The sequence below is a fragment of the Lactuca virosa genome, chromosome 4, assembly GCF_052849685.1.
Source record: "Lactuca virosa cultivar CGN04683 chromosome 4, Lactuca_virosa_CGN04683_v6, whole genome shotgun sequence".
Lineage (NCBI taxonomy): Eukaryota > Viridiplantae > Streptophyta > Magnoliopsida > Asterales > Asteraceae > Lactuca > Lactuca virosa.
In genome coordinates, this window is record NC_136429.1 from 133,300,706 (window position 1) to 133,327,444 (window position 26,739).

General features: G+C 35.4%; 1 protein-coding gene, 1 long non-coding RNA gene and 1 pseudogene across 2 annotated transcripts; all 3 read left to right on the forward strand.

The window, feature by feature from the left end:
• Positions 1 to 7,054: 7,054 nt before the first annotated feature.
• Positions 7,055 to 8,129, forward strand: LOC145107419 (uncharacterized). The gene is made up of 2 exons (XR_013707856.1): positions 7,055 to 7,584; positions 7,705 to 8,129. It is a non-coding gene; the product is annotated as an uncharacterized LOC145107419 (long non-coding RNA).
• A 7,600-nt stretch (positions 8,130 to 15,729) lies between these two features.
• LOC145105055 (E3 ubiquitin-protein ligase RMA1H1-like) lies at positions 15,730 to 17,046 on the forward strand (annotated as a pseudogene).
• Positions 17,047 to 20,868: 3,822 nt separating this feature from the next.
• Positions 20,869 to 23,724, forward strand: LOC145107420 (pentatricopeptide repeat-containing protein At2g20710, mitochondrial-like). Its single transcript, XM_079044301.1, has 2 exons — positions 20,869 to 21,293; positions 22,379 to 23,724. Exons 1-2 carry the CDS (start codon positions 20,994 to 20,996, stop codon positions 23,555 to 23,557), a joined length of 1,479 nt encoding a protein of 492 aa, XP_078900427.1. The 5' UTR covers positions 20,869 to 20,993; the 3' UTR covers positions 23,558 to 23,724.
• The last annotated feature ends 3,015 nt before the right edge of the window (positions 23,725 to 26,739 follow it).

The window sequence follows — 26,739 nt, forward strand, 5'->3', positions numbered from 1 at the left end:
AAAAATAAATAAAATAATTGGCTGAATATATTAAAATGGCATTCAAATTTCATTTCCAAAGGATATTTTATAGTGATTAGATAAGGTTGTCATTGACTAACTTGACTGGCTAGGGAAAATGTCACGAGTGTCATCATCTGCATAAAATGACTATCTATTTAAAATAATGTCAAATTATAGGATTTGTCTCTTAACAATGCCCTCAAAGCCTTAGTGGGTGTTTGGGAGTGCTTTTTTAAAATGACTTATTGACTTTTCAAAAAGTCAATAAATTAAAAAAGTGTTTGAAAATCTCTAACTTTTTAGTTAAAAAAATAGTTTTTCCAAAAATAAAAAACAAGAATTTTTGGCTTTTCCAAAAAGGTAATAAGGATTTTGAGAAACAATCTCAAACACATACTACCATTGAAGATCATCAACACACAAGAAATCAAAGCAAACGTCGATCGATTAGGGTTGCTCCGCTCAAGAAATCAACTCCCTGGCTCGCCATTTTCGTCCTCATTTCACCACTTGCCTACTTGCCATTGCCCCACCGGTCACGCCATTGTCCTTTCTGCCACCAATTTGTGATATGATTCTTCGTCATCACCATTTCCAACATTTATTACTCTGTCGCTACTCTGTTATATCTTGAGAAGTAACATCTCTAACCTTTCTACTTTAACATTAAAACCTTTGATAAACCCTAGTTTTAGAATAATATCATTGAATTATTGCTTCTGATTTTTGATTTATAAACAATAGCTTTTGAGATGAATTCATTCCTTGTTTTGTTATAATAGTTTCTGATTTTACTTAGTTTTCTTTGTAGTTTCGACTTAATCAAAGGACATACCCTAATTAGAAACTCAAATTTTATGTGCAAATCATGATATTATTGATACTTTAATGGAATTATGTTACAAAACCTCTTATTAAATATCTATAAACGCATTAATGCTCTATGATTTGTACTCTATTTTGAATAAATGTCTATATTCTCATTGGAATGAAAATGGACACATAAAGAACAATGAAAATTTGCAGTTACTTACATTTGTAGTGAGTTTGTTTTCAGCTCACTTCTTTGATAATTTTCTGTTTTCCAAGCAGTTAAAGGATACATAAGGGAAAGATATCTTAAGTGATCTATGATTCATCCATCCTAGGGTTGATTTGCTTCTCAGTGTTTGAAGATGAATGCGCCAAATCAAGAATTTCCAGGGAGTTCATTACAATGTTGTAATACTGAAGGGTATCTAATAAAATGCCATAAATAGAAATGTACTTTCATTGATTTGTTTATTACAACATCCTACTTTCATTTTTAATAACAATTTACATTGCTATAATCGGTTAAATGCATGAAAGTATAATGTCGTAGTATGAAAAAATTGAAAGTACCATGCTATTTGAATTTTTCAAGTATATTTTTCAAAGTACAATGCCTTAATTATTAGGAACAAACTGGAAGTGTAATGTTGTAACAGAAAGAAGTTGAAGTATAATGATAAGATATATATATATATATATATATATATATATATATATAATCTGTTTGTGTGTTTTTATGTGTTTTGCATACCAATTCACTCTATATATTTAACATAGAGTATCAGGTATTTAATATACATTAATCTTTTAAGTAATAATACTTTTATAAAGATTATCATGTAATAATACTATATATACTCTTTAACACATATATAACCATATCTAGTTTGTACAACGTATGTTATCAAATAAACATTTAACACATATTTCAAATAATAAAAATTTAATTCACATAATAAAAATTTAATTCACATATAAACTTTCAATATATATTTAATAATTTTAATAAATACTTGTATCAAATTCATGTTCATGAAAGTAACTATGCACTTACTTGATTGAGGTGGAAGACTCGCTGGAAAGTTAGATCCATGTCTAACACTTCAGCTTTCCCTTTTAAAATGATAGGTTTCCTAGTGAAAACTTAGAAACTTTGCGGGCAGAACTTCTTCGCTTAATCTTTCTTCTGAAAGATTCTTCTGGCGCTTCATCGCTCAGTTTACTATACTAAAACTACAGAAAGAGATGTTGAATCACGAGGGACTGACATGCTCGAGGTTAAGAAGAGAAAGGCTCTTGAAAGATACTTGGAGCAAGAAATATGAGAGCCTAGAGCCTCTTATTTATAGTAAATTGATTTTCAAAAGGCACCCTAATTATTACTTAAACTACTAAACAACCCTTAATAATACTATTTTAAATTGATTTAATGATATTTGTACTAAACTAATGTCGAAAATATTTAATACAAGTCTTATATCAACCGCATCTTCGATACCTTTCTAATGACCAATAAATATGTGTGTGTGTATATATATATATATATATATATATATATATATATGATTTATATTTTATTTTACTGCGTAAATATGTTATTATAAATCATAACTTCTTCATACGAACTTTGTTCTCGACGTTCTACATATCAACAGATTCGTATTTACGAGGACATCAACTTTCTTTTAGATTGTTTTGGCAAAAAAACAACTGATCTCCATCTCATTTTTTTTATGAGACACATTGTTGCGTAAGGTTGAACGCGAAACTTCGAAAAATCATAACTTCCTCATATAAAGTCATATTTGAGCGTTCTTTATATCTACGGGATCGTCATCACGACTACTACAACTTTTGTTAAAATTATTTATCCTAAATAAACTTTATTTTATACTCATTTTATCGCTTCAACGATAAATTTTATAATAAGATTTTCAATAAATATTATATACTTATAATATTTGTTCACATAACGTGCATATATTAAATAGATATTTATATAGACCGTAACGCATATAAAGAATAATTATCCTATTCGACGGTTTTAATTATTCAATAAAATGAATAATTATACCTAAAATCACTTAACACGTCTAGCCCTAATTTATGGGCATTACACATAGCCTTGGTATGCTTGATTTAGCCTTATTTCATGTTCCTTGTTTGCTTGTGGGCTTAGGGTAGAATCGTTTATTCAACCGTATGCTTGATCATGTATTATGTATGGATTCCATACACAAGGCAACCAACGGTGTTAGTAGAGGCTTCTAGCAATGCGGAAGCGTGATTGAGGAGAATCCTAGGGTGAGAATCTAGGAAGAGTAGCTTGTGGCTCCTTTGAGTATATAGGTGTGTGTTGGTACACCTAGCTGTGATCGAGTGTAGTGAAATACATATGGATAAGTGTGGAAGGTAGTGTGGGCTCATACTACTGGAAGCACAGGATCCGTACTCGAATTAAGGAGAGCCATGACGATTCTAAGAAGCATGTAGGGTGAGAAACTCTTTGAATATGTTTTGATCGTTTGTATGGTTGCTTTTAAATATGGTGATGAGCACTCGTGGAGGAATTTTTGGTTCTAGTTCTGGTTCAAGTTCAGGCTTTGGTGTTGAGCTGATTGATGGGAGGATACTCGGGTTTGTTGCGTCCTCGATCGCTCGCAATATTTTGGATGAAAATGATGTGATGTTTGGTACCATCAAGGAGGGGATCATGGAGCTGTTGGATGAGCAGCTTAGGGCTCTTCGTGTGGAGATTACGGTCGGTCAAATCGGGGAACGGACACTCTCTTTTCAGGAGTTCTAGGCTTATGGAGCCCCAGAGTTCTTCGAGAAGAAGGAACTGATTGCAAGTAGGCGATGGATTGATGACATTGAGAATGCTCAGCAGACTAGTTTCTGCCCTGAGGGATGGAAGGTGGGATTCGCATCCTGCCTTCATAGGGATCGAGCCTGTGATTGCATTTCTGTTGAGGTCTCACAGACCTTACTATAGGAATTACATGGCATTATAGGGCATATCTCTGACAGGTTGGTCACCAAATTCGAGGAACAGATTACAGTTGTCCAGATAGTTGACAGGACTGATAAGGTGACTCAGGAGCGGGAGCTTGGTTTGGAGACGTAGCTAGGAAAGAGGAAGTAGACTCCTAACCCGACTCTCCTAGCAACATCTAAGAATCTTAATGTTGTCGTGCTATGTATTGGTGACCAGAGGGACCATGACACTTACGTTAAGGATGGAGGAACCTACGAGCATATTCACTGCAAGTTCAAATGTGGCAGGTGCGGACGGAAGGGCCATGTTCGCCAAGATTGCACCCTGGAGGTGATATTATGTCATCGATATCATCATCCTGGTCACATTAGGGCAAATTTACCATGTTTGACGATTAGGGAGGCTCATACCCCATCATCCGTGGATTTTCAAGAGGTAGTGTCAAGACCTCAAGACCTCGCCGGTATGTAATGTATTCAATTCCTTCATACTCTTATTATTTATACTTATGATTATATAATTGTGTGTGTGATACATTATGTTCAGTTTATTTAAGTCTCCGTCTAAGAATCAAAGTTCCTTTATAATTGCTTGATTGTTATTATTCGAGGGTTTATCATATGTCATTTTACATACTGAGAATCATGTTTGAAGGGTATCTTTTTGAGCCGGTTGTGAGCGTCGACATGGGAGGAGATGGACAGTGACAGCATGAGCCTTAGGTGGGAGTGAACTAAGTGTTGTACCTGGAGGATATGCAGGTGGGTTGATTTTGATGGGTTCAACGCAATGGATCTGGGGAGGTTGCAGTGGATGTGCGTGTGGTCCTCACATCAGAAGCTTCTAGGCAAAGATCTCGTTGTAGCCAATTGTCCCTTCTAGGACAACAAAGATAAAGTTAAGGGGTGCTTGTGCGGCTCAGGTTAGATATCAGTTGAGGGACTGGTTAACTTGTTGGACCAATCGCTATTGTTAGTAGGGTAAGAGTTGTTATTGATCTATCAACTTTAGGGCGTGGTTAATGCATTTTCGAGTAGGTTATGCTCGGTAGTAAGTGGGAGGTTGGATTGGATATCTATCCGTTTTTTATAGCTGGTTTATTCGTTCTTCTTCGTCTATTGAAGTTGCTCGAAGATTTTGGAGTTGTATCAATGGAAGGTGCTTGGAGGCTTTAAGTTTTCTTTGAGATAATAAGGTATATTTATCCATATTTTGGGATATGTGTACGCTAGGTCGACTGGTTATGGAATTTTAGTTCTTGCAAGCTCAGGTTGGCGGTAGTCTTGAGTAGTGAAATTGCAGATAGCTTGGAAATTTGAACTGTTATGAGGTTGATAGGGTGTTGATGATTCCAAGTGAGGGAGAATCGCTTGGGATTAATGGAAATATTTCCAAGTACGGGTCAACTTGGAATATCATAACCAAGGGCAAGTGGATAGCCAGTTCTAATTGTGGAATGAGTCGAGGCTTATGCAAGGAATAATGTTTGTCGGACAGTTGTAATCAGGTAAGCAAATGTTGAGGATCCAGGTTATCTCGTCTGAGGATATGAAGCATCTGTAGTGACATATTTTGGTCCCGTAACTAGGTTCGGTTGAGGGTTGTGTTAGGACATCCCTTCTTATTCTTGTCTTATGAAGGCCTTGCGGTTCGAAGCACGGCACGAACACCTGCTAAAGTCTAGCAAGTTGGGGTTTTAACTCTAGTTGAGTTTTTGGTGAGTATTCATATGGATTGCTGGCAAGACCATGGGATGAGCTAGGTTGTAGCGTTGGTGATTGTAAGTCTGTAGGAGGATCACAACATTCACTTGGGTTGAGTTGGAACTGTCATGTTATTGAGTCGATCCTTGTTGGGCCTGAGGGTTGTTAGAGTTGTGGTGATGTTTAGGCTTGAATAGCTCTTGATTACGGGCGAAGCCCATTTGGTTATGATTAGCTTGGCTGAGACCCGTAGGCAAGGCCTGATTGGTTATGTTTGCTTGGGTGAGACTCGTAGTCATTCAAGCATTTTCTCATGTTAGTCATTCAAAGGCTTTAGCAGAAACGAGAAATGAGTCAAGACCACACATGTACGCTTATCCTAGTCGTAGACATGAGTGTGCGAAATGATGCAATTTAGGTGTGCGACGCATTCGTCGTTAAGACTCCAGAAAAGACTAGATAAACTCCAAGTTGAATCGGATGAGATACCAGATAACGACATCATCGGATTCGAAATTCGAATGGTTTTTATCTCTTCTTTCATATTGTTGGAACAAGAAGATATTCTACATCAAATCTTTGGTTTTATGCTAGCCTGCAACTTTAGAGCGACGTAAAAACTTTAAGGACATGAGTTTCTTCTGTGCAATCTTACATCAGTCAAGATCAACAAGTACGCGGTTGGTTTTAATTTTGCTATTCCGTTTTTTAAATTTCGTGAATAGTTAATATGGTTTCTCGACAAAACTTGATAATTGATAATAAATAATTTTTGTTATTCACAACTAATTGACAAATAATTCTCAATATTATTTATCGGTTTGATTGTTTGTCTATCTGTTTTGACGTTCATCAAATTCTTCGATTATACTTTATTTTCCGATAATGACCTAATTTCTACAATCTAGTTTAGACACAACACAATGAAAATTAAAGGCGACAAAAGAGACATGTTAGATCCTAAAAAAATATTCAAGGCAAAAACAAATTATATGTTAGCACATGTTAAAGTCTTAAAGACATCACTTGGTTTGACTAACAAATACATATTTATTTGTTCCCTTCTTAGTGATCATTCACATGTAATTTAAAAAACTGTTAAATTAATAGATTATAGGTGATGAGAAAACGAAGTGTGGTGTTTGACCATAAGACCATGTGAAGGGCGTTTAGATTAAAGAAAGAAGATGCCGATGAGTCGTGGGTATGTTGACTTCACGTAGTTTGCATAATTATCGTCTACCAGTTCACATAGGCATGTCTTATTTATTTATTTATTTATTATTATTATTATTATTATTATTATTTCCATATAACTTAGGTGTTGGTTTTTTATTTGATTGACTCATAAAAATATTTTAAGTCAAAACTGCAAAAATTGTCCATCTGGTATGCATTTATTTTGAAGTTTAGTCTAAACCTCGATTCTTTTTGCTTCGTGGTCCTTTTGAGCTAGTTTCTTTGTGTTTTTATTATATGCTTAGTATATCTATTTTTCATTTTTTCTTTCTTTTTGTTAAATATTTTATAATTATTAAATATACAAAGCGCTCTCTCTTAAAACACACACACAATCTCTCTCTCTTAAAACACACACACAAACACTTTGATGATTTCTTGTTACCTCCATTTTGTCAAAATATTTGCGTGTGTTGACTTTTCCCACCAGCCGGAGACTTTTCCGATGTCGACGAATTTATGAGCAAACAATCCAATTTGTGTAAAAAAAACTGTGAAGCAGAGATCTACCCTTCCTTCACCATCATCAGACCCCATTCCACTGTATTTCCTTCCCTTGCTCAACAACAATCACCCACTTAATTGTGAATCAATGGCACCGACGGTCTAAAAGTTTATTAGATCAATGTGCACTCTGACCACCGTCGATTTGCACTCCAACCCCAATACCTGCACCTGTTACGAATTTGGGGAGGATTCTCTAGTTGTGATGAACACCCCTGCCATATAAACCACCACTAACACCACCATTATCGTTTTCAATATGCAATTAAAGAATTTGTATAGATAAGAAGAAAGGCGCACAACAACAATCACCCACTCTCCTCTGTAAGTTTATCTCTCATACAACAGCCCCTTTTGATTTCTTCCCGTTTATCGGCTCACCCCTTTCTCTTTTTTTTTCCTTCTCTTATGATTCATCTTTCTCTCCTTTATGTGTATTACCAGTCGAATGGGTGTTTGTGTATAACCTGGATGTAGACGATATTTCTGGATTGATTGTCGTTTAAATCAGGTGTATCATGGGTATAACCTGAGCAGTCGAATTGATTGTTGTTTATCGTCTCCTCTACCATCACTAATGTTTCTTTGCAGCGTCGATTTTGATAGCCACTAAACTGGGTCTTCTCAACATCCGTCGGAAATCACTGGACCTCAGCCCACTATCATCGAACCTGCACTCTGCTGCTGAATCGTTGTCGGATATATACCTTGATCTTGTGTGTGTGTGTGTGTGTGTTTGTGTTCATAGTGAAAGTGGATGAAGATCTATAAGTTTGTGGTTTAATCAAAGTTGCAAGAAAAAAGTGAGAATCGATTGTTTGAGAATGGAGAAATCGGAGGAATCGATTGTTTGCAAGAAAGAATTCGGATCTCTGATGTTAAAATTTGATGTTGAAATGGATTATGAACAAGGTTTGGATCGCCGGTGGGTTTGCACAGGAGTGAGGCCCAAATTAATTAATTATTTTCGTTTTCATTTTAATTAAATGGAAAAGGCATAAAAAATATATCACATAATAGTCTTTTCAATTTACTGATGTACCAAAGACGCAAAGAAACAAGCTTAAAAGGACGACGAAGCCAAAAAAAATCGAGGTTTGGACTAAACCTCGGAAAAAATACATACAACATTGACCATTTTTCAGTTTTGTCAAATTTTAATCTGGTTTATATATATTTTTCTTATGTTCGAATTCAACACGTATTGATAAATTTTTTTTACAAAATTTATAAACTCATTTATTTCAATCAAATCAAAACTAAATCTCTGTTACGAAAACAAAGCTTTTTCCCAATGAACTGGAGGCTTGTTTTTCCAAAAGCAGAACTTTAAGTTTAAACTTTCAAAAAACTTCTAAAATTCGCATGTCCAACATATGTATAGAGTTTAATAAAAATATTTAATTATAATTAATGTGTATAGAATATTGGATATTAAGTTATTAACAAATAACCATATTTTTAAATTAATCTTAAAGGAAATACTCAAAAAATATATTTTTTGAAAAATAACCAAGAAGTCCGTGGTGGTTCATTCCTTACTTACCAAAAAGTTTTTTTTTATGATGAAAAATACATTTCGGACCGAACTTTCGGATCCAATCGGAAATTCTGGATTTTAGGAAAATAATTTTCAAAATCCGATGAACAATTTCAGAATTTCGAAAAAATACTTTGTTTTATTAATTACTAAAATCTAAACAAAACTAAGGAAATATAGAAAGTGTATACGATAAAGCATACCAATTTGTTATGCCTGCAACCTCCATGATACTTTCTACTACAATTAAAGATAATAGGGAATAACAAGAGATTCAAATGATTACTTAATTGAATACTGAATACAGAATGACAAGATAACAATTCGAGAAGTTATCATTCTCGAAGAGAAAGTTCTAACAAAACTCAGTTGACCTCACACAAACAATTAACATTCCTTAAATACAGAATATTCAGGTAAAAATCCCTATTCTACCCTTGGCCCCCGATATGTGATCCCAAATGTGTCCAGGTCCTTTGCGATCCCACCATTTGTTTTCTTTGTCTTATTTATACTTCTTTTGTAGGTGAAGAGTAAGGGTGGGACATCAATGTACTATCATTTTGTCATCTTCCAGTTTTACTAGGTTCTCACTTGAAACTAATGATTTGATAGATGTTCAATATGATCTACTTTTGCAATCAAAATAAAATGTGTGATTGAAATAAGGTTGTGGATTGCAATGAAACTTACCATCTACTTATTTTACTCTTATTTGTTCTTTTGTTGGCCATGAGATACAAACTTGTAGTATTTTTCATGGTAAAAAAGTGGTTGAATCCATCTTCTTTGAATATCTTGTCCAATGGTGAATACCGTAGGTTCCTTTAAATCTGAGAACAACTAATGCTTATCATTTGACGATATATATTTTGATAAATGGATTATAGTATATCTTATCGTTGACTAGTTACTTAAATGGGTTAAATACAATAAATAACAACAAAAGTTAGTGAAAACTTTTTCTGGTCACTATTTGGATATACCACTAACAACTTTTATGGTCACTAATTAGATAAAATAGTGAAGGGTTTTTATCGTCACTACTCAGGTAAGACTCGTCACTAATTGGATAAAATAGTGACGACTTTTATTGATTAGTGACTGATAGGTGCATTTTATGTATCTATTTTGCACGTCTATTTCTATCTTTTCATTGCATTTTACTTCATAATTCTTGCATTTAGTTAATTATTTGGCACTTGCATGTTTTATCCAGAATGCCTGGTAATTCACTAATTTTGATTAATTTTCTAGGCATTATGGAGCTTGGAGCATCGAAACTATGGATACGAGCTTGGAACTTGGAGCTTGGAGCTTGGAGCATTGGAGCATGAAGAAAATATGAACCGGTCATGCCATGGAAGAAAACCTGAAGACGTAACCCGAGTCGTTGCATATCATCATAACAAATGACTACGTTTGGAACACGGTTCGTGTCACACCGACACAGGTCGTGTTTGTCCTTTTTCATATTATATTTGAGCAACATGACTCGTGGTGAAGCTAGACCGAAGACGTAACCAAGTCTGAAGACTTATTGGAGTTTTAGAAACACATGGGCAAAAGGCATGGCCATGACAAAAACGCATGGTCTTATGGAAAGCACGTGAGGAGTTAACTGTGGAGCTAAATTGGAGGAAGTCGCCATTTTTTAATGAGACAGTTTTTGGAGAACAGAGGGCGATTTTTGGGAAAAAATTTGGAGCTCTTGAATACTATTAATCATTGCAAACACTTTTGATTTCCATTTTGTAAGAATTAAGCATTTCAATTCCATCTTTATTCTTGTTTGATTTGTTCTTAGCCATGTGTGGCTAAGAAACCCTGGTTTCTAGTTCATGTTCAAAACATGTTTACTATTTAACTTGAAGCATGTGATTTGATGTTTGATTTGTGATTCTATTAGTGATTATGTTTTTGTTTAAACTAGAACCCTTGAATTTGATTTGTGTTTGATTGGCCACTTTCATAAATTGAATTTTGGTGTAGTTAATTAACTTTTAGGGCACCTAATAGTTCTATTAAGTTAATAATTGGTAACAAAAAATAAGTTTTCTTATTGTAGAACATATATCACATGTTTTCACACTTCCGAGCGTATGAGAAGAAATGAACATTGTTGGGAAGCTTGTATAAAACTTAATGTAGTTTTTCAATACAATTTAAGAGCATGTTTAGGTTGAATTAGTAAAGCTAGGTCTACTCAAAGAGCGTATTTTGGTTAGATAATTTGGCAAGCAAGAGGTATTAGAGCGTGTTAATATCTTTCAGTACCAACATATAATAACAATCATGAATTACATCAAGTTGTAATCAAGTTAAATGTCAACATTGAGAACTAGAACTGGAACCATTTCAACAACCTGTTTACAAATCTATTTCCTTGTATCCCGTGTCTCTGTGGTTCGACCTTGCTTGCCTTGTACTACTTTTTAGTGCATTAAAACAGTGTATTTGAAGTCTAATATACCACTAATATTTGTTAGGCTTGACACACCTAACAGTGACACATTAATGACGGAACGGATCGTCACGGATTTTTGTGACGAAGATATTTAGTCACTAATTAGTGACCACTTATATATTTTAGTCACTAATCAGTTTAGTGACAGACCTAGTGACGAAAATTTTGGTCACTAAATCACTTACTGACGACTCTTTCTACGATCATGATTGATCAAGTCACTTATTGACATTTTTTTTGTAGTGATGGGTTGTAAATAATTAAAAAAAATAGTTATCTGTTGTCTAAAAGATTTACAAAATGTGAAGAAATAGATACCACTGAATTTTAAATATTATTATAAGAATACTTAAGATATTTAATTAAAGTTTTAATATACTTAACAAGATTAATATCATTGAAGGTTATATTAATATTTTAAGTAATTTTCAATTATAATATATTAATGTGAAAGAGCCCCTTTCTAAACTTTTGTATTTCTAAAAGACCCAAACTTTCATACTCGACAATTGTTATCCCAAAACATGCTACTTGCATATTCATAAAAACAATATTTTATATTGATAACTTGATTACATAAGACTGGATACAAACCGACTATTACAAATTTTTATATGTTACATAACTTCCCAAGATACTATAAGTTATACATACATGAGTACAAAATACAATAGTTTCATACTATTCAAAAATCTTCCAACAGTATACGATTATACTGGTTACTTATCTCCTGCAAATTTGTTAAACATTGAGAGGGGTAAGCGGTGACGCTTAGTGAGTTCAATAATAGATACAATATAACGTTATGTCATATATACACTTCAATATGGCGGAAGCAAGGAGGAACAAGGAACAACAAAGGCATATGTGAATAATGCGAAAAGCTTTCCATATCAATCAATGAGACATAACAATTTCCATACTTGATATACAATCAATAAAGTTTCAGCACAAGTGGCACAGAAAATACTCAGGAATATCATTTTGCTAGATTATTCAGGCTTTCAGCCTTATCTTAGCATACTGCCGAAGCCAAAGTGATGCCTATGTCATACACTTCATGGTCAACGGTACATACCAATACCCAAGTGATGCCTATGTCATACACTTCGTGGTCAGATGTATAGTCTTGCTATAAAAATAGCAGAAATAATAACACGAGATGATAACATGGAAAAACACATAGCACATATAACACATAACATACAATTGTTCCTATATATTAAACTCACCGTGAAATAACCGGGGGTTAAAATAGTAATTTGGGCAGCACTTCGGCTCTAATTATAACTTCTTTCGTTGAAAACCGGGAGTTTTCTTGAAAACCGGGCTCTGCGAAGGTAGAGCTTCAAAACCGAAAAGATAAATTTTTCGGGCTTCTCGGGAACTTCGGGGTGTGTTTCGGGCGTTGGAAATAATCTCGGGGATTCGGGGGAAGTTGAAATAGTGGAAATATGGATTTAGGGGTGAAAATGTGTAAATTTCCTAACATTAGCCGGGAGGGTTCGCAGCTACTATTTATAGTAGCGAGGTCCAGAGCTTCGGCACGCGGCAGCTGGAACGAGGCTCGGATCCGGAGGAGTCATCTGCGAGGCTCGGATGGCAGGCGTCGGAACCGGATTGGTCCAGCGCTTCGGACACTGGGCGAAGTCAGAAGCGAGGCGCGTCGGAAGGCCATTGGACCACTTCTGCTGTCAAATCAGCAAGCGACACGCGTGTCGGGCACGGGGTATGTATGCGAGGATCCGATGACGTGGCCTATTCCGGACCTTATCCTTGCGAGATTCCTCGGAAAATGAGCCCAAATCTTCTAAAATCCATAACTTTCGCATACGGGCTCCGTTTTTGACGTTCTTTATATGCACGCGTAGGCGAGAATATATTCTACAACTTTCGTTTAGACTTCGTCGGATAATTTGGACTTTATTTTTAATATTATTATTTTTAACAGACCGGGACAGGAAAATCCGTTAAAAATTCATAACTTCTTCATCTGACGTCCGTTTTCGTTTGTCTTTTTACCGTTGTACTACTATTGACGAGACCTTCGATTCTCGTTTAGGTTGTATCGGCTAAAAATCACTCGATCTAAAATTCGAGTTTTTAGCTGTCTACTATTAAGCTGAAACTTAGAAAAATCATAACTTCCTCATACGAAGTCAGATTTGGGCGTATTTTTTTATGAAAATTCTCGGTTTAACAAATACTACGACTTTCATTTAGATCACCAAGTCTAAAAAGTAGTTTATCAAAAACTCACTTTTTACGTCATTCGGCGTCGTGCCGGTTTTGTCACGGATCTTCGATTGGTCATAACTTCTTTGTTATAACTCAGATTTCGATGAGGTTTTCGCCTAAATGTTTCTAACGAAATTATCTACAACTTTCATTAATAAAATTTTACTTATTTCAAATTTTATATTTTCGTTAAATTTCGATATTTATCTTTTAATTGGAATCTCATAAGACTTCCAATATTTTCCGAGTGATTCTAAACATAGTTTTACATTATTTATAGTAAAAACTATCCGTTAGAACTCAATACTCAATATCACATAATATTTCATAATATTATTTACTTAAAACACGATTTCAAAACGTGTATGTTACATAATGGAATATTTAAAGTAATTTTCAATTATAATATATATCATTCCATTAATGAATTAATGAATCATGAAAAAAAACTGCTCCGGTATGTAATGAAAATTACTATAGGAGAGAAAGGAATGTTATATTCAATTCCTTGATTGCCACTTAACATGATTTTTTTTTATCTCGTCGTAACGTTTCTTTCTATTTTACTATTAATTGAATGTTCATTTGCTCGAGAGATACATTCACGTTGGATATTTGATTGGTGTGTCATTGGTACTCAATTATTTTCCAAAGTGGAGGATATAATCAGGTTTGCGGCTCAGTGGGGAACTGCACTTAGAAAAAGAAAATCCTATTAAACATTGTTTATGGCGTTCTGTGGTGTATTTGGATGAAACATGATTTTTAACAAAACTCCTCCAAAACCTTCCACAACAGCGGACCAACCGACCAAGGGATTACTATGATTTAGGGGTGGATTAAACAGGGTAAAATGGAAAATTGCAATCGGGTGAAAGTGGTTTAATAACCCATTTAGCATTCTGTAACTTCCCCCCTTCCCCAGAGTTGCGTATTTCTTAAATTGTATTCTGTACTTTATAACATGTTTTGGGTTGTGGCCTGTTTGGCATCTTGCTAATTTGGTCTTTAGTAAAATCTCGCCCGTTCCAAAATAATAATAATAATAATAATAATCAAATGCTACTCTAGAGTGGAAATGGGAGTTAATCTGTCATAAATATCGTTGAACTTTGTTCTTTTTTCTTTTGTTCTATGTCTCTTTCACGGGCGGATTTAGGGGGTTACCGGTGGCACCGGCAACCCCTGACTTTCCCGGCCGCAGTGGAAAAATTTTCGAAAATTTTTAAAAATTTTTATTTTTTCTACTATCGTGCAACCTCTAACTTTCCCGTGCAACCCTTACTGTGAAATTTTGCGTCCGCCCCTGTTGAAAAAATTGTAATATTAAACACTTCAAAATGAAATTTCGGACATTAATAAAAAGAGTTTTTTGAAAAAAAAAAACTCCGAAATTATAATAATTGAAAAAAAAAATGAATAGTTCATAAAAAGAGGGTTTTTTTTTTGTTAATAACAAAAATAATCTAAAACAAAACATAGAATATTGAATGTGTCTAAAAAATACGTATTTTGACAATAATATTTTAACTTATAATCGACTAACTGAAATAGACCTTGATAATATAGTTAAGGGAAAAAAAATTGTAAGTTGTATTTGACTAATAATAAAATAACTAAAACATAACGTTTAAAAAGTATGATATGATAATATAAATCAAATAATAGAGGTGCCGTTGAATTTATTTTAAATATAATCTAATTAATAAAATACTGTTTTTGGTGGACTTCATTTTTTTCAGTTGTGATTTAATTTTTTAAAATAACATAATTATTAAAATACATTTGTTGTTTATATATATACTAATCAAACCGAAGTCTTCTTTCTATCTCTATTTCTCTCTCTCTCTCTTCGGACGGAGCTGCCATTCCTCCGCTTCACTCGGGACTCGGCAACTTCACGACGTAGCTAATTCGTTCTTCGAATCTCTCAGAGACTTCAATCAAAAAGACAACACTCAAATCTTCGGTTTTAGGTACGTATTTGATTTGAATTCATATAGAAATTCAAATTAATGGGCATGTTATATTAGAGATTGGAATTGAAACTGAAATTAAAATATATCGCTGCTACAGTTCTGTTTTTGATTCCTATTTTTTAAGTCATAATAATCACTTGTAGTTTTGGACATTCTTAGAAAAGTATGTATAACTACTTGTATTATTTCTGTTTTAGTATTTTGTTTCTGAGTTTTTACTTCGATCGACTGAAAAAACAAAGAAGATGTTGTCTGTTAATGTAATCGAGTTTCTGTTTCTCACTTGTTTGAAGATTTACTCACCGATTTTAAAGGATTTTTTTTTAAATATATGTAATTATATAATATATAATTATACACTCTTTGAACACCTTTGAATGATGATCCTCCTAAACCAATTATTTCTTCAAGATCAAATCCTTTTCTGTGACTTTGAACACATTCTTTAAATATAAACAACTAAAAATACTAAAATATGTGGGCCAGTCATGAGTTCCCCCTTTATGTAAGTTTCTATCTTGTATACAAACAAAGCAAAAGTTGTTTTCTGATGCATCAGAATCCTACCACTTCAAGAGAAATTTTTATCTTTAAACCCGACTTTTCATCGGATGCTTTTTCCAAAGTTATACTTTAGTAGTTCAAATAATTTTTCTTGCTGAAAACACATCTAGTTATATTTGATCTTTAAACCCTACTTTGTGTAAAATGAATAATTAGAAACAAGTAGGACTAGAAATTATAAATCTAAATTCTCTTCATATCTATTTCAGGCACCTCAACTCATAACCTTGTATCCATGGCATCGTATCTCCATGAAACCGTGCTTCAAGAAAACATTAACAAAAACGACGAATCCTCTCTCAAGAAATGGAATTCATCATCTAATTCCATTGATGAATCTAACAATGTACCTTCAGATAATTTCGATTGTAATATCTATCTAGATACAGTCCAAGATCCGGTGGTCACACTTTGTGGACATCTCTATTGTTGGCCATGTATTTACAAATGGATTGATCTTTCACACAAAGTAAATCCACTATGCCCCGTATGTAAAACCCATAACCGAAATATCAGAAAAAGCCCTAATTCCATTATACGTTCCTACCTCGACCGCAAAACCTAATACTCAAGAAAAATTTGTCCAGATCCCACGTAGGCCCTCTATGCCTAGTTGTGGGGTCCATGTCATGCCATGTCAGCAACATATTTTTCATGGCTTTCAACAAGAAGTACCTGACGTAACTTTACCAACAAGCCCGATATCCGGAATGTTTGGAGAAATGGTGTACGAGGGGATTTTTGGGAATTCAAGAGATTTGTTGTTTGGGTATGAAGAGTCATATGGTTTAGCCTGGCTTAGTACACAACGGGCAAGAAGGCAAACAGTTCGAGATGAGAGGTCGCTTGGCCGAATTTGTTTTTTCTTGGTATGTTGTGTAATGTTGTGTCTTCTCTTATTTTGATTATTTGATGACATGACATATTGTATCTAGAAAGTTGAAATTTTGTTATGTGTTCATTCACGAAATACACCATAATACCATATATGTGATTCATAATTATAGGTCATTTGCACATTTGTGACCATCATTCTCTTAAATTTTTGACAAAATTATGCAAATTTTTGACAGGATTAAATTGGTTATCGTGTTTTTACAAACTTACATGAATAAATTATAGTTAGTTGATCATAAATGTGCAAATGACCGATTTGGGAGAACCGTAGTCATTAGGTATGTTTTCTCAAACTTAAGGTTGTTTGAGTTTTTTACTAAAAGGCAGAACAAAGAAAAATCATGACCAACACTACTATATTAAACATATGCGAAAACGTCATTATTGGTTTCATTTTCACTAATTCCTTTGACATAAGCTTCTTATTCCTCAACTCATGCATTTCATAAAAAAGGTCTCTTTAGTAATATACATTAGTTGTGAGACCTATGTATTACATGAGTTAATTTTAAAAAAAAAGTTAAATAATGAATTATTATAATGAAAATGTTTTTTATCTTTTAAATTTAAACAAATAATTTAAATAAATAAAAGAAACTAATAAACTTTAATTTTGAGAATTTTGAAATTAAAAGGTAAATTTATTAATAAAATTAATATCCATTTATTACTACATTTATTACAACTATTACATTAAAATATTATATGAAATTTAATAAAATAGAAAAGCTCATAAAATGACATGTGGAAAAAAAATTAATTCAAAATAACCACAAAATGACATTTGACAAATTGAATGAGAGTGTGACAAGTTGCAAAAAAAAACATTTATTTATTAGAGAGGATTTCCTAATGGATGATCAATTCACTAGAAAAAAATTGTAATTTGTTTCAAGATTGTAAAAATCGTTTGGCGGTAGTTCGGCGGTCGACTGACGATAAGCGATTAATCAGACTAGGCGGAGATTAATCAGGGATTAATCGGGGACCCTTAATTATTAATAAAACTATTTAATAATTAATTTTCCCTAAAAAATTAAGTATTTGAAAATTTAAAATTTTAGAATTTTGAAATTTTGAAAATTTTACTATAATATTTTAAAATTTGAAAACTTAAAATTTTGAAATTTTAAAATTTTGGTGTAATATTTGAAAACTAAAAATTTTGAATTTTATAAAAATTTCCCGAATGACCGCCGAGGACCGCCAAACCCGACTTTGACCAATTTACGCCAAGTACCCTAATCGTAATCGGTTCAAGACCGTCAAACGGTTAATCGCCGATTTCTGCAACACTGAATTGTTTGTGGATCATACACATAAACCATTTAATTTACATAGTTATAAAACTAAAGCTGAGTTCATACAATTTCAATTGTTTAATCCGTACATCCATAAAATTTCTGGACAAAATTGCAAAAATGGTCCCTGTGGTTGTCAATTTTATGTGTTTTTGGTCCAAAACGAAATGTTGGTGCACCACTGGTCCAAAATTGGATATTTCTATTGTTTTTGGTCCCTATCTACTTAAAAAGACCATTATGCCCTTATAATTTGTTTTTCCATTTTTTTATTATCTATTTTTATTCAAAATAAAAAAAACCCACCGTCACCCCCCCCCCCTCTCTCTCTCTAAATCTTCATCTGGTTTCTTATCTTCTTAAACAAACACACACACAAAATACACAAAATTATGAAGATCCTCGTCCGATGGAGAAAAAGAAATACAAACGGGAACAGCCCCAAGGTCGATCGATGGTCCAGTGGTCCAGCTCTTGTGCTCTTCTGTCTCGGAAGAAGGATGCGAAGGAAGGGGGCTAGGGGTTTCGAAGGGAAGTGAATCGGGTGGGTGGCATCGGGTGGTGATGGCTAAAGATAACGACGACAGCAACGGGGTGGTGGCATCGGTTGGTGATGGCGGAGCTGTGATGGCAGCGGGTTGCTCCGCCGCTTCCTCTCTCTTCTGTTAGGTAGCTTTACAAGGAACAGATAGAAGGCAGTAGCGGCGTTGGGGTGTTTGATGGTGGTGGGTTACGACAGGGGGAGGCGGAGGAGCTGCCACAGTCGACTGTGGTGGCTCTCTTCGCCGGAGAAGTGAGAAACGTGGGAGAGAGACGAGTTGGAGATGAAAGGGAGGTAGGGGAAGGGATTTCGACGGCATCGGCTATAGTCGATGATGGTGGTTTGCATCAGCGATGGGTGGCAGTCGACTTTTGGTTTTCTTGCTTACTCTAGCGATTCACGCCGGGAAGGGGAAGTAGCGGCCGGTGGGAGGTGTTGGTCGTTTATGGTGGAGCAAGGTGGCCAGAAGGATCATTGAGGTGGGCAGTAGAGTGGTGTAGCTTCTTCCTGCTCTTTTTCCGGCACTACAATGGAAGAGATGAGGGGTCGGTATTTTAAGAGTTGGGTAGAGAGAGAGAGAGAGAGGTGGATTTATTTTGTTTTTGTTTTTCATTTTATTTTAAGAATAAGAAAATAAATAAAAGAAATTTAAATATAATTATTTAAGGGGTATATTAGTCATTTTAAGTGGAATGTGGACCAAAAACACAATAAAATATAACCATAGGGACCAACCACAGGGACCATTTTTGCAATTTTGTCAAATTTCTGGATAGGTTGATCCTTTTTCCAAGATGTCCATGATCTTGAATTTTATAAATATATTAGGTTTGATTAAGCTAATATAACTCATGAGATACGAAAGATGGACTTGAAAATTACTCAAGTACACGATTGATCAATTGTATGAAACACTTGCCATGATTTGGAAGAAGCTCGTAAACCATCATCATTATTGATTGGAAAAAGCCAGTAAACCACACTCCGGTGATCGGAATACGCTTCAAAACCACACCTATTGATCATTTGATTGGAAATTCGGAATACACTTCAAAACAAGGAAGACATCGACTTCTTTGTGTATGGACTTTAGATACAAAAATAAAATAAAAATAAAAGTCACCGGAGGGGCGGAGGCAGTGGGGAGGCTAGCAGGTGCTTTGTCTCCCCCAACTTTTTTTTATTTGATTAGCAAAAAAAATTGTTTACTTTTCATAGCATTGAATTTCATCATTTAAACCCATGGATTTTCATCATTTAGCCCACCTGCCACCCCCATGGCCTAATTGTTTAATTTGTCTAATGCTTCAAGAAATTCGGCAATCACACTAACATAATCTTTTTTATAATATTCATCGGCAGACACAAATGGCGTCACTTTTACCCTCTACTTTACAAACATCAATTTCAATAACAAGTCATTTAAATTCTTATTAATTATTGCACAGTTAAGTTTTCTGTAAATTGTAGTTATTTTCTTTAGCAATATAATTTGGAAATGATATATTATGATTAGTTTCTTATTAGTAATAATAATATGGAGCATGTTCATAATACACACAACAACATGAAATGAATAGTAATATCGAAGAACCAACTAATGTTGAACTTGAAAAAAAACGATTTTAAGAGAGATAAATTCTTATTAATTATTACAACATAAAGCTTATGTTGAAGCTATTAAATGGCTCATGTTTCAAGCATGTGTTTTAAGATATCATGATTAGCGACTTAACTCAAGAAAGCAAAGAAATTTTCTTAAATTGATAAATTTGATTGCTTACAAGCAAGCATATTAATTAATGATCATATTAATGATCTTGTGTTTGAAATACACTTTAACATCTTATTATAACTCAAGTACTCCTTATTCTAAAATTCTAACTCCGTCCATGTTCACCTTAGTAATTAAAATTCATATCATCAAAGATTACATGTGTGACCGACTCTATCATGTAAGAATGATCGTGGTTTTACTTTTGCTAAAAATTGCATGGTTTATTTAAAAGAAATAAAAATTTAATGTTTAAACAGGAAAAAAAAATTGGTTTTGATGTTATTTTTGCAGCAAATATTTTAAAATGACATCCATTTTGAAAATACGAACTACTTTTACACCGCCGCGAAAATTCGCCGAGATGCGGCGCTGTAAAGGCTAAAAGCATCTGAAGTCTGAACTACAATACGCTCCGGTGGCTCCTCCGTCATGATGATGATAATGAAGAAATTGCGCACGCCTCCTTTAGCCTCATGGAATGAATTTTGTTGCGCTTCGTCTAGGGTTTTGCGTTACTCCACACAAACCCTAACCCCTAATCACGTAAACAGTACATCTTCAACTGCTACCGCTACCACTTTGTACCACAGACTCGTCGGTTTTCGAGAACCTTCAATTGTCCCGGTTCTAGACCAATGGGTAGGAGAAGGAAGACCCATCGACCAAGAAGATCTCCATCGGATTATTAAGCAGCTTCGGAAATTCAGCCGCTACAAGCACGCTCTCCAGGTTATATTCATCTCTCGAACTAGTGAACATGACATTATAAGTATTTGCTTAGTTTGATCCTCTTTGTGGAATTCATTGGGCTTTTTAGGAAATTAATTTGGTGGGTAATGTCTGTTAATTTTGACACTGTTGTTTGCTAGTCTAGAAGGGTTGATTCTTGCAATTCATTTCATTTGGCATTTGTTAGTTGTTACACAAGCTAGGATTTGTAACATTTAACAAGTTCACAGTTCTCACTCTATCAATTGGTAGTGGACCATTTTGCAAGGCCTTAAACCTAAAGTAGTAGACTGATCAATAACCTCCAAATCAGATTAAGACCATGGCTATAGTTATATGCAGTTTGTAGGCAGCAACTTAGGACCTAGGAGTGAAAATAAGTAGAAAAAGTTAGAAGTGCTATGCTATAATTAGATAGACTTTTCTAAGTATAATGCCTTAAAAAAAATTGGAAGTACAATGCTTGTATAGTTGTATAAGAAAAAATGTCAGCATGATGCTATATAAATGGTTAAATACAAGAAATAACAATGCGCCTTCATTGATTTGTTTATTATAACATCCTACTTCCATTTCTTTTTATTGCAACATTGTACTTTGAAAGACATTCCAAATTATAGCAATATTATCCAAATACAAAGCAATTTCTAAATCTATAATTGGATAGATTTTTTAAAGTGTAGTGTCATAATAAGAAAAAAAAAATAATAGTACAATGCTATATTGCTATATTTAGTTAGATTTTTCAAAGGAAAATGTCCTAACGTGAACCAAAATTTAGTTAGATTTTTCAAAGTATAATGTCCTAATAAGAAAAATATCAATAAAGGTACAGTGTTATAGTTATTTGATTCTTCAAAATAAACTTGTTAAAAAATAAATATGATTTTTGAAAGTACAATGTTGTAATAGATGAAATAAAGTACGTTGCTATTTCTTGCATTTAGCCTTATATAAAACCATCTTCTTTGCTAATAAAAAACATCATTGGAGAAACCAATCTTGATATTTACAAGCAATCCATCATTTGTTCTTAATTTCCATGACTTTTTCCATTAAGTCGTTTCCTGTAATTCTTATTACAGATTTGCCAATGGATGAACGACAAGCCTTACCTCGATGTTTCACATAAAAGTATTTCAGTCGAGCTCGATTTAATTTCAAAAGTTTACGGTCTAAAGCAAGCTGAGGACTACTTCAATAAAATCCCAAATAATTTACGTGTTTGGCAAGTTTATGGCGCACTTCTAAATTGCTATAAGGAAGCAAAATCATTGGAAAAAGCCGAATCCACCTTTCAAATAATGCGGGATTTAGGTTATTCAAAGTCGTTAACCTACAATGTCATGATGGGATTGTATTCCACTATGTTACAATACGAAAAACTCGACCTTTTAATGGACGAAATGGAACAAAAGGGTATACCTATCGATAAATTCACATACGCTATTCGATTAAACGCGTACGCGAAAACCTCAGAAATACCAAAAATGGAAAAACTTTTACTAAAAATGGAAGCGGACCCCGAGATCCAAATGGAATGGCATGCGTATACAACGGTGGCAAACGGTTACTTGAAAACCGGTGATCAAGAAAATATCAAAAAGGCGGTTGTTTTATTAAAGAAATCCGAGTATTTAATAAGACCAAGTCAAAAAAAGATAGCTTATGAAATTCTACTCACTTTATACGCTTCCGCCGGACGAAAATCCGATGTTTATCGCGTTTGGAAGGTTTATAAAAATATGGGGAAGTTTTATAATCATGGGTATCTTTGTATGATGAGTTCGCTTGCCAAGTTGGATTGTGTTGATGAGGTGGCGAAGCTGTATGAGGAGTGGGAAAGGGGATGTGTGTACTTTGATTATCAAATCCCGAATCTTGTTATTACGGTTTATTGTAAGAAGGGGTTGCTTGAAAAGGCGGAGGGGGTGGTGGAGAGGCTTGTGAAGGGGGGACATGAGCCGAATGCTTCAACGTGGTCTCGGATGGCGATGGGTTATGTTAAAAATGGTGGAATGGAAAAGGCGGTTGAGGCGATGAGGAAATCGATTTTGGGGAGTTATAAGGGATGGAGTGTGGATACGGCTACTTTAACTTCAATTCTTGAGTTCTTGGATCGGAATGGGAATGCGGATGAAGCTAAGGAAATGATTGGATTACTTGAGCGGAAAGGGCATTTATTGGAAGAGGTTTATGAGAGTATAGTGAAAAAATTGTCGAGGACATCTGTTATTGATTGTCAAGACTATAAGACAGAATAAAACATGTTGTATTGTGTTTGGGATTGGGACTTTGACTAATAATTCTTTTCAAATCTAGAAAGTTAGAACATGGTGAGATAAGGAACTCTTTGATTTCTTGTGTATGTAAAAGACATTCATTTGTAGACTGACTATATTTTCGGCAAATTCTTCTTTATTTCTAGACATTCATTTGTTGCAAGGTTAGGATGGTATCTATAAACATAGCTTATGTTGGACTGCGTTTCTTATTATTATCACTATCAGTTTCTCTTAAATTGTTATGGTCAAATCTCCTCTGTTTAAAAAAATAACTACGTATAGTCAAAAATAAAATATCAAAGGTCTTTTTATATGGGGCAAATAACCAACTCCGGTTTCATAGTTGTCCTTACTGGGCTAATTCTTACAAACCACATGGACCATTAAATGGTTTTGCCTTTATTTTTTATTTTAATACGGTTTAAACAAGGCTTTGTCTATGAGAAAACAAATAGAAGAAAACTAATAGAGGGTAATTTAGATTACTTTACTTGTATTTAAGTTTATTTCAAATATGCAACTATAAAGCAAACAAGTAATACCAAAAAAATCAATAACGGTAATCTTGTTGTTTGTTATTATTTACATTTTGTTTTCAATGTCATATATTTCATGTTAACAAAAGAAAAACGAACCATATTGCATTATCATTTGTCATAAAATGATACGATAACAATTTTTTGTTTCTACAAAATTTAAAACATTTTTTCTAATATTTTGTTCTCGGATTTTTGAAAATCCTTAAATAAAAAATCAGTATATAAAAAATAATTCTGCCATTTAAGAAGAAATTAGTGGTTGTTTTGTAGAAACTAAAATCTTTTAAGTTAAGTTTTTGAAAATCGTTTCACATGTTATTCCGTTATCTTTTGAACAATTTAAATGATAACCTGAGGTGTTAGTGGCATTACGAGTTACGACTCCATATCTCTATATATATTAAAGCAGAAACCTAATTACATCACCTAAAACAATCTGATCCCTTCAATGTTTTTCATTGATTATTTTAAACCACTGGATCAATTTCGTTGATGTCATCGTAACATAAGGGAACTACAAATACGCCTTTGTTACCGTTTATAACCATTTTCCCTCCAAAATAAGAATTGTTACTCTTCCTCTTTCTGTCTCTGATGAAGATAATATCAAGAGTCGATGATCTCTCCAATTTCTATCTATGTTCTTCATCCTCAATAGCCGATGATCTCTCCAATTTCTATCCATGTTCTTCTCCATTGATGGCGTGCCTAAGACGGCACCACAGAATCGCGCCTAGCCAGAGCACCGAGCACTCCAGTCGGGCTAAGCCCAGCGGGCTCAGCGCCCGCCAGCGCCCCCGGGGACAGAATGCCTAGGCGAGGGGCTCGCACCCGCCAAAGAACGATCCCAGCTCCAAGACAAAAAAGACAATCAGGGGACAAATGGTGGGGTCAGTCCATTACCGCCAGAGCCAATAAGAGCGCTCTAACGGTTGAGGACGCTCGACCTTCCAATCAGCGCCTCTGATCTTGTCTCCCTAAAAAGCGATCATGTCTAGTACGGACTGGGCAGGAGCGCTAGGTATAAAAGGATACACTCTCAAACTCACGAGGTAAGCTCTTCTCCCTAAAAGAAGACACAGCAAACCCTAGATACCTTCTAACTTGACCGTCGGAGCGTTCTTCCGGGAGCACCCTCCCGGGAAACGGCTGACGGCCTCTCTTTCTTGTGATATTGCAGAGGCGACGAGAAACCCGATTTACCAGCGATAATCCGGTTGAAGTTCAGGTCGCATCATTTGGCGCCATCCGTTTGTGAGACGAAGAACACAAACTAAAAGCAAAAGGCTGAAGAATCAATGGCGTTCGACGGCAGCGATGGACACGATGGCTATCAGGCTAGTCCCATACGCTCCATGGCAACGTTGGACGAAACACCGCCGCCCACGGTGGTTAACAGAGCAACCCTAGGCGAGGGAAGCTCTACAATAACCACCAACACCACCTCACAACCGGCAACTCACCAACCAAGAACAACTCCGGCGGGGCCACTCTTAACCACATCCCTTCAGATGTCGCCATTCTTTGTGCCACCAACGTAGCAACCGCCATCGGTCCACTCAACGATGCTACCACCAGGCCAAGTTCTCAACATCCAGCCGTCGTTTTCAATGTCACCGTTCAATCAAGTGACGGGTGGACTGGGCCCAATGCTTTCCCTACCCCCGCTGGCGCAGACTATGGTAGCTCATACACCACCTATCTACTCGTTGGCGGGCACATGGACCGGACCGACCATTGCCCCCAACCATAACCTTCAGCAGGCCTCGACAATCAGCCCTGTAACACCAATACACCCTTTCCCCTCCGACTATCCTCTCCAGTTGCCATTCCAACAACACCCCTTTTACGGACCAAGTCCAGGCTATCATGCATCGTCGTCATACGGTTTAAACCCCCAGCACCAGTCGCATGGCACATCAATCGTTCCAACCCAAGACTGCCCTTCTCGCAGTGTTACATCCCCGTTTGTTAAAGAGTTGCTAGACTACGAAATACCAAACACGGCCAAACTGTCAACGCTCAAAACCTATAATGGTACTACCGACTCAGATAGCCACATCGACACGTATGAGTGGACAATGACGTCTCTGAAGCTTGATGAGAGGTTCTGGTGCACATATTTCCCGACGACTCTCGATAGCAACGCAGGCACATGGTTCAAGACGTTGCGTTCGGGCAGCATCTCCAATTTCTCTCAACTTAAATAATTGTTCCTTACCAACTTCATGCAGCTACGAAAGTACAAAGGAGATTCTCATTCCATAATAGGCTGTAAGCAAAAGGAGGGTGAAACCGTGCGAGAATATTTCACCAGGTTCATAAACGCCACGTTAGACGTGCCGGGACACGACGAGGGACTCATAGCTGGCGCTTTCACATGGGGACTTTTGCCAGGCCCCTTGTCACAAAAGCTTATGGGGAAGAAACCCCAGACGAGGGTCGAGTTAAAGGAGAGGGTAGAACGATATTTGAGGCAGGAAGAAGGCGAGGCAGCAAAACAGGCATACCTAAATGTCATGACGACCAAACGCCACAATCCAAGTCACACAGACTTTCGAGGGGGGAGTAGGCACTTTGGCCAGGTAAGGAGGCCCCAGGCGAGGTTTCGGCCATTCGATA

Excerpts from the sequence above, each read along its gene's own strand:
- LOC145107420 (XM_079044301.1), top strand. The coding sequence starts at position 20,994 with ATGATGATGATAATGAAGAAATTGCGCACGCCTCCTTTAGCCTCATGG. Across the intron at positions 21,294-22,378 it reads GCTACAAGCACGCTCTCCAG|ATTTGCCAATGGATGAACGA; the intron begins GTTATATTCATC and ends TTCTTATTACAG.